Source organism: Sander lucioperca, chromosome 3 (assembly GCF_008315115.2).
Source record: "Sander lucioperca isolate FBNREF2018 chromosome 3, SLUC_FBN_1.2, whole genome shotgun sequence".
NCBI classification, from domain to species: Eukaryota; Metazoa; Chordata; class Actinopteri; order Perciformes; family Percidae; genus Sander; species Sander lucioperca.
Genome location: NC_050175.1, coordinates 13,956,889 through 13,969,373, shown reverse-complemented (window position 1 = coordinate 13,969,373; position 12,485 = coordinate 13,956,889). Strand labels below are relative to the sequence as shown.

At 41.1% G+C, this 12,485-nt stretch overlaps 1 protein-coding gene across 3 annotated transcripts in view; it reads left to right on the top strand.

The window, feature by feature from the left end:
* sema4bb (sema domain, immunoglobulin domain (Ig), transmembrane domain (TM) and short cytoplasmic domain, (semaphorin) 4Bb) overlaps positions 1 to 12,485 on the top strand; it is a 57,498-nt gene that overhangs the window by 26,578 nt on the left and 18,435 nt on the right. For all 3 annotated transcript variants that reach the window (XM_031314016.2, XM_035999325.1, XM_031314015.2), the window contains exons 3-4: positions 11,480 to 11,640; positions 12,002 to 12,064. In XM_031314016.2, the coding sequence (XP_031169876.1) occupies positions 11,480 to 11,640; positions 12,002 to 12,064 (224 nt within the window). The remainder of the gene's footprint in view (positions 1 to 11,479; positions 11,641 to 12,001; positions 12,065 to 12,485) is intronic.

Below are 12,485 nucleotides of genomic sequence, written 5' to 3'. Positions count from 1 at the left end.
ACTCAGGCTCTTTTCTCGAGAGAGGACCCTTGGAGAGGACCAACATGGCCTTTTTCCTGGAAAGGCGTCCCTTTTTCTTTTTGTCCTCTTTCCCGCTCCTCTCGCTCCTTCCTTCTCTCCTAATGAGCAGGCTAATCTCTCATGTGTAGTGAGTGGAGGGGTTTTGTGGTCGCTGCAGTGGGAGAGCCTTGTCTGTTTTTCATTACGGCTCTTGTGCAGAGAGACGTCACAAAGGATCATGGGACTCGAAGCAGCAAGCATCGGTTAGACATGCGGCATGTTTCACTGTTAGTGATCAGAAACTTCTGAGGCAGGATGTTATTGTCTTTCTCCAGATATGAGCTGAGGAGAGGATTTATTTGTCCTCTTTTCTTTTGCTTTCACTTGGAACAAGAAGGAAAAATTCAGGTTCTGCACTTAATAAGAACACTTTACATGAATGAGCTGGTTAGGGTGTTTGGCAACCAAACACCCTTTCTTTGCTGTTGTCTGGCTCGACTGCATAACTGTACTGTATGCCACCCTTCTTCTACTGTGATTCTGGTCCCTTTTTTAAAGCAACATTTCTGAAAATATTATTATTTTGTTTTTTACCAACAGTTGGATAGAGAGAGATTATCTATACCACTATCATGTCTGTCCGTTAATTATGAAACTACAGCCAGAAGCTGGTTAGCTTAGCATAGAGTGATATCAAGCTTCTCATGTGAGACGTGGCAAAAAAGTGTATTTCCTAAAATATCAAAGTATTCCTTTAATTATCAGCTACGTTAACCCCACTGTGGTTTAGTTTTATATTTAATGTCATTTAGTGGTAATCAGAATATCTGAATTTATGTATACAGAATGGCTTTGTTCTCCATTCTTGTTTTTGTGTAAAAAAAAATTGGGTTTAGATGCAACATAACCTTTTTGAATATCCTGTGTATGCTGCATGCCATTTTGTCTCCCCCGTGAAGGGACATTTTGAAGAATGTGTTGAAATCTGCCTTTTTACGGGTTGATTTTAATTTAATCATATATTTAACTAATATAATGTAATAATTGACATATTGACAGGTTACCTGGAAGAGAGAAAACATTTTATACACCAAAGCTCACATAAGCCAGATTTCAAACCCACAGCTCCACAAGTAGGTGTCTTCTGTCAGTTACTATTGTATTATACAAAGACCTTGGCAGTGTGTGGATCGCGGTGCAGAAACGGAGGAGGGGCGGCGAGAGGGGGGTCAGGCAAAATGCTCGTGACATGCTCTGATGCCCACCAAAAACCCGGCAAGGACACGCCCTCTGATCCTGAAAGAAAAGCGGTCTGTGGCTTCCAGCAGAGGTGGCACTCACAAGTGCCTGCATATAATGCCATAACAGCCGCAACAATGGAGCATAATTACAGCACATCAACTCCGTCTGTTTCATACGCTTTAATGGCTTCATCACTTGCACGCTCCAGGGAATGTACAGAAAAGTTCAGTCTTTGCAGATTTCGATCAGGAACATTTGATTTGAAGAACATGGCAAGCAGTGAGGAATAATGGTGTAGCTGTTAATTAAGATGGACAGAGAGGAATGTGAGGTTAAAGAGTGTCATTATGTAGGCTTTTTGGATTGCTGGGATGCAGTGTAGATTTGTCTAAAACTAAAGTGTGTCCACATTACTGTAAAAAAAGAAGCATTTTCTTTTTGTTTCTATAAAATTCAGCATAAGGGAGCTTTGACGTCGCTCTTATAGGAAGATAATCTGAGATTTAGACCCAATTCACACTTAGTCACTTCATGCGTCATAGGTCGATCGGATAGTTATCTCGAAAAATCGTGAGTGTGAATGCATCCAAAAGGCATTCAAGACGGATTGAAATCCGATTGAAAAGGTGTAAATCAATCCCTTTGTCCAAGACGTTCATTTTCTTTGTATTGCAGGAGTAATAATCTTGGACTAAGTACAATTACACGGAAAATAATAAAAAACACGGAAAAGCATAATATGTCCCCTTTAAATGGTTAAAAGCAGTCGTCTCATGCATCTTTCATTAAAAGTCAGAACTTCCTGATTCAGTTCCAGTATGTTAATACGCTCCACATGCCTCTTATTCCTACTTGTGGGTGTACGTATATCGACTGAGCTGAAGAATTCGATCACACTTTAATCCTGTCTGATTGAAAAATTGCTTTGATCAGTAATGACAACTGACAGTCTGCTGTGTGTGCAGGTGTAGCACTCATGGATTCATGATAGGAAGCATTCTCCTTATCAATATACATTACATCTGTTGACGGAGATAGAGTTACATTTTTTTTAGCTATGTCAGGTCAGAATAACCCTTATGAGCCAAAATACTGTATGTAGGCTAATGCAGCAAGTGTGGAGGTCTTGAGCTCACCAGGCTCCTGATAGCAGCATGACTACAAACTGTGTGTGTGTGTGTGTGTGTGTGTGTGTGTGTGTGTGTGTGTGTGTGTGTGTGTGTGTGTGTGAAAAGCCAATAGCAAAGAGCGTAAAACCAATGTGCTTGACCACTTCTCATCCTTACTACTTTACGTGGTGGATGAGTAGAGAGCAGGAGACTTTGTGTGACTCCTGACTGCTTTTCTCATCAAGAGCCTCTCCAGAGACACACACACACACACACACACACACACACACACGCTGTGGTAGCACTTGAAGGACTTTAACACATGCCGGTCCAAAGTGAGTGCACTTAATAAACTGCACACAGCTCCACTGGTGCCCTAAAAATCGACAAGTGTGCAAGCTAGAAAATGGCAGAAGAGATGTGTCAAAGTGTACTTTGATGAGCTTATAGCTGTAGCAGCTATAGCTGTAGCAGAAACCATCTGCAAACATGTTTGCAGTGCCAAAACAAATGCCTTTTTTCTCTTCATATCCACTTGGCCAAGCCATAGACATATCATTCATCAAGCCAATCTCTTGGTGTGCCTGTGTTTTTTTTTTTTCTGTGCGATTAAGGACATAAGTAAGTTACAAAATAAAAAAAACACTTGAAGTACTGGAAGGTGGATTAGGAGGTGGAAAGTCCGAAGCTTCCCAATACCTCATAACATTTTAAATTCTTAAGATTTCAGTTATTGCTGGAGCAAACACTTCTCAACCAGCTCAGAAACAGCCAGAAACACAACAGAGGAGCAACTGGTGTATCTGCTCAAAAAATGCAGACAATTACAGTATTCAGAGATGCATTTTTGACTAACAATCATGTTGGTGCCGACCTCTGTGACAAAAGGGGTGTCACGATTCTCCAAATCTTCGATTACATTTTCGATTATAAGGTCACGGTTCGATTCGATTCTCGATTTTTACATTTATTTTTTTTAAAGCACAGGCTCCTATGCCATTTTTAGACTAGACTTGTATGCAATATAATATCTGACCTTTGTTCGCAATGTACCACACTTCATTGTCAATTTTTTTGTTTATTAACAACATAATGTAACAATAACTTACTATGTATATCTTCAGTCAATTGGAAACTTGACAATTTGTCAAAGTAAAAAGAAAAAAAAACGTTTGCCGACAATGCTGAGGGCAGACGCTTCCCGGCAGGTGTTTGGTGTTTTAACCAAACCAGGCAGCGCTGCCTGAAAGGCACTAGGATTAGGCAATGGTTATGGTTAGGTGTGTCACTACCCGATGTGAGTCGAGTGCAGATGTGAGTTGCGCGTGCTCAGATTTAAACGGTTTACGGCATAACGTGTCATACTGAAATTTGTGAAATCCATAAAATAATAAACTTTTCTCATTACAAACAATAACAGAAGATGGAAAAAAACGTTGTAGCTATCTATGTTGTTTGATTGCTATCGTTAGATCAAAACGCCATTCAAGTGACAGCCTTTGTTGTGTTTGATTGCTAAGTTGTAGCCAGCAGCGAATGAACTATGTAGGTCCATTTGTACTGACATTACAGAAGTCTCTCGTTAGCAGGTTCTTGTCATGGATGTATTAGGGTTCTTGTAGGCTACTTGTCGCAAAGTGACGCATGCGCAACTCACATCTGCACTCGCCTCACATCGGGTAGTGACAAGGTGCCTTGAAGACGATGGTCGCAGTGCTGCCTTGAAGGCTTGGTTGGGGGCTTAAAACACCATCGAGCCAGCAGAGCGGTCTTAGCAGACAGAGAGCAGAGAGGCCGACTCGGCAGTCTGCTAACTTGTTGCTCTCTCTAATATAACCAATATAAGCTGCTCTGTTTAGGCTACAAAAGTGAAATTCAACTGTGCGGTTTTGTCGGGATTAAAGCGTAACTCTCGCCAAAATGCAACCTAGGGTCTTATTGTGAATGTCAAACCTTCGTTTAAAAGCATATTTAGGACGGAATCGCCACTTTTAAGATTTACTGTATTTTCGTTTTTCGGTCAAATGGCATTTTGAATGGGAATAGCTATTTTTAAAACACTAAGAAGGCTCGACACAACATGAAACTTTGCTTGAAGTATCACCAGAGGCTCTACACCTTAACAAAAGCATTGACAACATTGTTTGTGTACACAGAGTTTACTAAAAAAGGTTTAGAACAACTCACCGTAGCTCTTGTTGTTTCCGGCTGCAGCCATTTTATCAGTCAAAAACAATCGATTTCCGAATGCAACGTAACAGGGAGGAGAGTAAAGATGGAAAGCTCCTAAAGCTTAGTTCCATATAAATGCACAGATTATTTCTTGTTTTGTCATTATTGAAAAACAATATTGACTGAAAAAGGAGCCTCATATGGAGTCCGTTCATTCGCATTCGGATATCGACTCGTTTTGACTGCCGAGGTTAGCTATTCCTAAAAAAATGCAGACCGTAAATTAAAAAAAACAGGGTTTGCTTACATTAAATTAATGAATTATAACTTAAACCCCATTAACGTACTTCGTAATGATAGTTTTTGTTTTAGGAAGGCTGAACAAAAGTTGGCAGATCTTTTTCTTTTTAGAAGCAAAAAAATGCATTTTTTAAAATCTGAATCTGTGTGTATCAGATGCCTGTGACATATACTGTCTTTAGGGAGAGGGTAGGAGGAGGATGGAGAGAAAGAGATAGTGAAGAGTCATTCCACACATGACGAGCACAGGCACGTCTATTTTGAATTTAGTGTGAGGAAAATAAACAACTATCTGTCTGCCTCTCTCTCTCTGTTTCAGCCTGTGTTTAAATAACCCATTCAGATACCAAATAGAGTCTCTCGGTCTTACCGAGCTAATATCCAGGATTTTGTAAGCTTTCAGCCGTGGTAGACGTGGTCCATCGCTCTGCTGCTTTGAGTGTTGGGTGGGTGCGTGCCAATCCAGTGCGTAAGGATGACACCTAAAAGCCAATAATTACAGAGCAGAGCATCATGTTTCTGTCAGCCCCTTGTTCTCTGCTTTTAGAGGTATGCAGCGTTTTATCCACTGGCCTCATCCTTGGTACATGTGTGTCAGGGAGATGTTTTTTTCTTCAGTGGGTGAAGGAGACATTTTCCAGTATTTTGGGGCTTTTACAGTACACGCAACTGTTCGACATTTCCAATATTCAGTCATTTCATGGTTTTCTGTTGATGCCCTGAGTCTGAGCCTGCACATATAACCGTGTGGCACCATTAACACTTTTGCTGCATAATCCTCACACACAGCAAACACTGGCCTTACACACTGTCAGGCTCTGGTTATTATCTGCCAGGTGCAGCTGTCTTTCAGTATGATGTGTACATACTTACACACACACTCACTCACACCCAAGTACGAACATAATACGCAGCATGTACACGTAAAATTGCACCAAAGCCACACCATCATTCCCAGTGATTCAAAACAACACATCACATCTGTGAGCCTTATTGCCCGGCATTACAGACACTGCAGGTGCCACACTCTTTCTCAAACTGGTTCAGTGCTGTCAGCTTTTATTTACAGTCCAGTAAAGTGTGATTTTCTCTGCTCCAATTCCTCCCTGTCTTAGTCTATATCAGGTTTTGTAGAGTTTTTACTCAATGGACATTCAATTGCGAATTTACCCTTTTTAAATATAACAGAATCCACTCAAGTAGCCCCAGGGATTTCTGTGTTGACAGTCTAATAAAGACTGGGTAAACCATTCATGTTAAGACGGAAAGGAAATATGTGAAGTCTGTTTAAAGTTTTTCCAAACTCCTCCAACCCAGTCTGCCTCCTCATCAGAGGTCTGTGTTCTCTAACTGTGCAGACCAACAATGTTTCTGTGCTGACTTGGCTGCCATACTACAGCAGCTCTTGGTTGCCAGTAGTCACCGACAATGAAATAACCATCACTTTGCCTAAATATCACGGGGATCGGTGCTGCGATGACCTTTGTCAGGAGCTCCTGCGCCGCTATCAAGTCCATTGTCAAATCACGTCAAACAGAGAGCCTTGAAGCTGTGTAGCTTCAGCTTGCAGAGGGCAGAGATGGATAGTTTTTTCTTCTTTTTTTTTATATATAAATGTGTGTCTCGCTTGTAAGATAAGCAGAGCTCTGTGTGAGATTAATATCAGCAGTGCCACACTCTCCTCTCCTTTGGGTTTTCTCTGCCTGGCTGCAAACAAACCCCTTTGTCCCTGTTGCCCCCTTGCCTTGTGACTTGGCTCAGGCTGCTTTAGTAAATCTGGGGCATGTTTACGGTCTGCCTTTTAGGAGTGTCTTGGCAGGCGTATACCTACCAAGCAGCCAATCAATCGTGCCAGCCTCAGACAACTATTAAACCTTCAAAAAATAGGTTGATCCTGCTCCGTTTTCTCTGAAACATGATGCCTGCCAAAGTGCTGGCATGTATTTTATTTCTCAGCGACACTGTGTCTGCTAGCTGGCACCCTCTGGTGATATCTTAGTTACCTCAATGGTGAGTAAGCACACACCAAACACACTCAGCTGCGATGTGAATGGAAAGGAAATCTTAATTGATGTCACTGTGCTATTTTGGTCTCCCAACACACATAGAGTTGTTCAGAATATATTTAAATTCTTAATTCAAAGATATGGCAAGATTTGGAGATACATATAAAAAAAATGTATTAATGTGTCAGGAACATGGATTATTTTGATGATTCATATGCATTTTCCCTCAAGAGCACTCATTTTATATCTACACACTACATTGCAACCACTTACAGTATATTTGTCTCACAGTCTATGTGCTTCTATACTACAACATTTGTATGCCATGTACAGCCATGTGCTAATCTTGTTCTTGTTTTCTTCTGCCTGTTATGCAAAAACATTGTGTCTCACAGCACACAAGCACATATTTGAGTCAATGCATGTTGCATATATTGCAATAGTCACAGTGAAGCATTTGTATTATCAGTAAGGTAGCTTACATTAACACTAGCATCTGTTGGCAGGGAATATAATATACTGTACATATGGAAGATGTACAACTTTCACCTCATGTCTTACTGTTGTAATTCAAGACGTCTGTAGCAGTTCATTGTGTGTGCACAGATTTAGTCTGATTCTATCACAAACCTTTCTGTGATCACAGAGCAGCAGCTCGGAAATCCTCTGTGATAACTCAACCACTGAAAAATGGCAAAATTTAATTTCACCTTATTAATTGCTGATGTGTCAGTGCGGAAAAGATATTCAGTTCTTAAATGTTGTTAGTATTTCTTGCGGACCCTGATCTTCCAGAACAATGCATCTTTTTAACTGTGCCACTGCGCTCTAGTTTGGACCATTGGCCAATTTCTTTTGCAGCTTGTAGGCTTTCATAACCACAGAGAATTGAGGCAAATACACACAGACTACAAAAAAAAAATCCTGTGGTACTAACTAATTCAGCATGTTAACACTGGTAATAAAGCAGCCATATTGATGGAAGGTGTGATGTGATGAGCATTAGCAGAGGTTGAGGGCTGCGGCTTGGTGACAGCCAACTGATTAAACAGGCGGGTGATGAATGGACCTGGTGCCTGGCTGTGAAATGGCCTGCAGATGCCCGGCATTCTGCTGCAAGCATGTCAAAACACACAACTGATATGCTGCATTGGAAGGCGCAGAAAAAGTCTTGAGTTTCTGTTTGAAATCGCCGCAGCTTGACACAACTGACGTTTGTTACTGGCTTGACCTTCTGCTCTTATCAAAACTCCATCTCGGAGTGCTTTGAAAATAACACTTTCTTCCCTTGTCTGCATGTTTCCTCATAGGTCAACATCTCAATCCAATCTTCCTGGTTACTACAACTCCCACTCAGTACCCTGACCTCAATACCCCCCCACACACACACATATATACATACAACCTTCCGCTAAGTAGCCCTGGACTGCTCTCCAAGTAAAAGTTTCATGAGTTTGCTCTCCTCAGCTCATTATTCCATTGTCTGTCTAAGAGGATGTCACTGTGATTTATGTCAGAGAGTTTTAATATGCTCAGGGAAGGCTGTTTTTGGTTCCAGTGAATGCCCAAAACTCAGGGGAGCTGTGACAGTCAAGCTATGATATGTCCCCCTGTTGAAAGGAGGGATAGCACTCCTTTGTCTGCCATCAGCAGGGTCTGCTGGGACTGAGTATAGTTCACTTTATGAGCATTTAGGACATTTGTAACAGACGTAATTGCCTTGAAATTAAATGTTTTCCTTCTCCATATTTAGAAAACGTGTATATTTTTTCTGTCCTGAATAACAAAAGGAAGTGTTTTTTGAATTTTGTATCCACCCTCCCTGGATTTTGATGATAGGCCCTTCTCTTTATTGACTCCAGATGTCACGTTTTAAACAGAATGATGGCTGTTGATCTGGAAAGGGCCTTAGATTTGATTTTGAACAAGATGGGGCCTGTGCAGCTGGCTTTCACTCCCATAAGGGGAAAGTGATAATCTGCCAAAAGTGCCTTGAGTGTTAGATGAACCATTTGTTTGTGAGCATATTGGAAAGTTTAAGTCGTGGGTTGTAAACATTTATTGCCGTTTACTAGCTCCATTTGCATTATGCACCACCTGGAGTGTTTGGAGATAAATGTAATGCTGGTGTCTTTTTCTTACTGTTAGAAGTGTCTAAATTTGAATGCCGTGTGCTGGTTATTCACAAGGGAAATGCTGTAAACGGTTTAACTACAGCAAATATTAGTGTTGACGACTCCAGATATGTGCCAGTAATCTTATTTGGACAAGCAAATGGAGTCTTTGACCCCCAGCGTTTTGGCTTGGGGAGCACATTCGAGTGGGTTTAATATGTTTGGAATGGGAGGCAATGGATAAACATTTACAAAGATGGTCAAAAACTGCAAAGGGTAAGAAGTATGTATGCAATGGATGCACAACTATTTGATTGCATATATCAGATATCTTTGGTGACCTGTAGAAGATTGTTAGTCTTGTTGATGGATATCAAGTGAATAACATCCACCCATCCAGATCCACATGGATCCCAACTCTGCTGTTGTTTCTCTTAGGATCTCAATAATTGAAGGTCCTGTTTATGACTTCCTGGACTTCATGGTCATTTAAGCATGTTGTCACACAGTAAGTAAATCTGAAAACTGACCCAATTGTCAGAGCAATTTCCTGTTACAAAAATCAATCCAAATCTCTTCAAACTCCACAGTGAAAAACGGTAAAATAAAAAATAAAAAGAAGCTGCTGCTGCTGATGCCACTGTAGAGCATCCTGTAGATCATCCTGTAGAGCGATGCCAAGGGAAATGCTATAAATGTAGCAATGTGTTTATTGAATCTCTACGTCATCACAAAAACTATTTGAGGCTGCAGGGAAAGGAGCAACATGGGAAAAAAGTAACTCATTTGACTCGTGGCCCACAGCTGAAGAGATCCATTTGAAGAGGGTTGGCACGTAGCAGAAAGGAGATTTAGATTGGTGTTGAGTGGAAGAGGTTTTTAACTCTGCTGCCAGTGCAGAGCACAGCAAAGAGAGAGCTGGCCAGCACAGGAAAGTGTGGACGTGGCTCACTGGCGTACATGTGACATGTTCTCATGGAGCTACAGTAGCTTCTGGCTGCCGCTGTGTGAGAGGGATAAACAGAGAGGACAGGATTGAGGGCTGCAGAAATGACAACATGCTCAGTGAGAGGTTCCCCCTTTTGTATCATAAATTGATGTGACTGAAACTCCCCACTGTGTTGTGCTGTAGTTGGATGCAATGTGACGTCTGTCCACTTGTTCTTGTTTCCTGCTAGATTTGTGGCTCTCTGTGAGGCCTTGACAGATTCCCAGATTTCCTTGGAGTACTGAAAGTAGTAAACATGAGTTCAGACGTCGTCACCTCTGCGATCATACATTTGTGATGTCCGGCCCACTGTAGTAGTAGTAGTAGTAGTAGTAGTAGTAGTAGTAGTAGTAGTAGTAGTAGTAGTAGTAGGAGGAGTAGCAGCAGTAGCAGTAGTAGTAACTTTACGTGGGTATATGGTAGTCAGTGGTGGTTCTGGAGTTTAATAGGTCCAAGTAGTTTGTGCCTGAATTCCTTAAAAACCTCAATTATAGCAATTTTTTTTAAGCGATTCTCTTTGCAGTGAAAATAATGTTTCACTTCTGGTAAACAGAACCGATTGACTGAAAATGATGACTTCATTAATTGGCTAATTAGCCCCAGCAAATCAGACCCATAGACATGCATAAGATGCAGTTGTTTGCTATTGGATCTCATATCTCTGCATTGGACAATATCACCGAAAATGGTTGTACATTTCTATAGATCTTTTGGTGCTGTCTACTTTATAATTCACCTATATTTCACCAATAAAACAACATTCTCTCATTAGGTTTTCACCTGAGAAAGCTTGAAAACTGTTGTATGCCAGTAACCAGCATATACATTTTATAGCATGTAAAGCTTCTTTCTGGTTGAAAATGACTAATCATATACATGTGATGTTTTGTGCATCATCACAAAACCAATCATTTTGGCAGGTATTTTGTATCTAATAACAGAAATAAAATGTATCTTTTTTTAATAATGAGATGACATTTTGGAAACCTTAAACACTCCTCAATATGCATTTTAAATCCTAGCCATGTAATATGTAAATCATTGCTTGTTTTACTCCCTACAGAATGCAGAAACAACGTATTATTAACCTCTTTCCGACCAAGTAGTTACAGGAACGTAGTTATAGGAACAGTCCACTTCTAAACAGTTCTACTAACTACTCTCCCCCAAAACCGGTTTTGCCATTTGCATTCGCACTGGCCAAGTGGTCATAGGATAACACAGCCATCTAACCACCACATGCGGGAAAAGGAAAAGGGAAAAGACCCTGCCCTGAAGTAGGAGCTGAAAGAGTTACAGGAATTGCGGCCAGAGGAACTTAATAATCCCCAAATTGGTCCAGTCGGAACACGAGAAAAAAAGGGTTCTAGGAACGTTATGTTCTAGGAACTGCAAAAATCCCTCCCGTCAGAAAGCGGCTATTGTGAGCGTTGGAATCGGGGAACTATTTGTGTGTGTTCTTGTACTTCCAGCATCAGGGTATGTACTGTACCAGTCTGTTCTCCTCTGTTCTGTCCTGCAATGTGATGATCTCCTGCTTTTTCCCAGATGCAAAGGAGAGGTCGGCCAAGAGATTCTCTGTGGACGGTGTCTTCAATTACACTTCCTTGCTGCTCAGCCAGGAGGACGACATGCTGTACGTCGGAGCCAGGGAGGCGCTGTTTGCCCTCAGCCTCTCGGACATCAGCAAGACCAAGCTCCAGAAGAACGTGAGTACGACCAAATGCCAAGTGGGTTATCCGAGTCAAAATTGCAATGAAGAAGTGGGCCAGCAGATAATTTACTCTCACTACTATCATGGTTATAAATGGCAATCAAAGACTAATTTAGGTAATAGTTTTATCTGATTTAATAATGCCGTTTTCGAATACAAAATATTCAGAGTTAAATACTAGCTTACTTGACTCCATATGTCATTTGTTGCATCACAGGAGGTATTTTTTGTTTGTTTCTATTCCACACACCAGTTCTTTGTATACATTTTGATATTAAAGAAAGAGTCCTCAGTAGAATCAGCATGGTTCGAACTTGGCATGACTTATTCAGGGTTTCTTCTTCTTTTATCTTCAGCTGACGTGGGGCACTCCTGCTGGAAAAAGAGAAGAATGCAGCTTCAAAGGGAAGAACCTGGAGGTGAGTGGCATCTTTTACTGCTCCAGCAAAACGCCAAATAATGAAAGTAACTTAGGAAGATAGAGATAGTTGTTTTATGATAATATGAAGAGCATGGATTTTCTTGCACAGGGTGTTTGGTCTTTTCTTTTCAGTCTTTTTCTGAATCATTTCCCTAGTGTCAGGAGAAGATAAAATGAGCATTGAGTTCTGTGTTGACAAACCTTTCCACCAGTACAAATAGATTCATCAAGTGTGCACGCTCGCCAGGGAATTGCTCTTTTTTGTGCACTGCTTCTCTCTCTCTCTCTCTGTATGTCTGTCTGTCTGTCTGTTACCTTCTTGTCATGCCAGCTGTTGTATCCCTAGGCGACAAACCTTGGTAATCCTTGTACTGCAGCGTACAACTCTGGTCTGTGTATTACAGAAAACCCACCAGGCA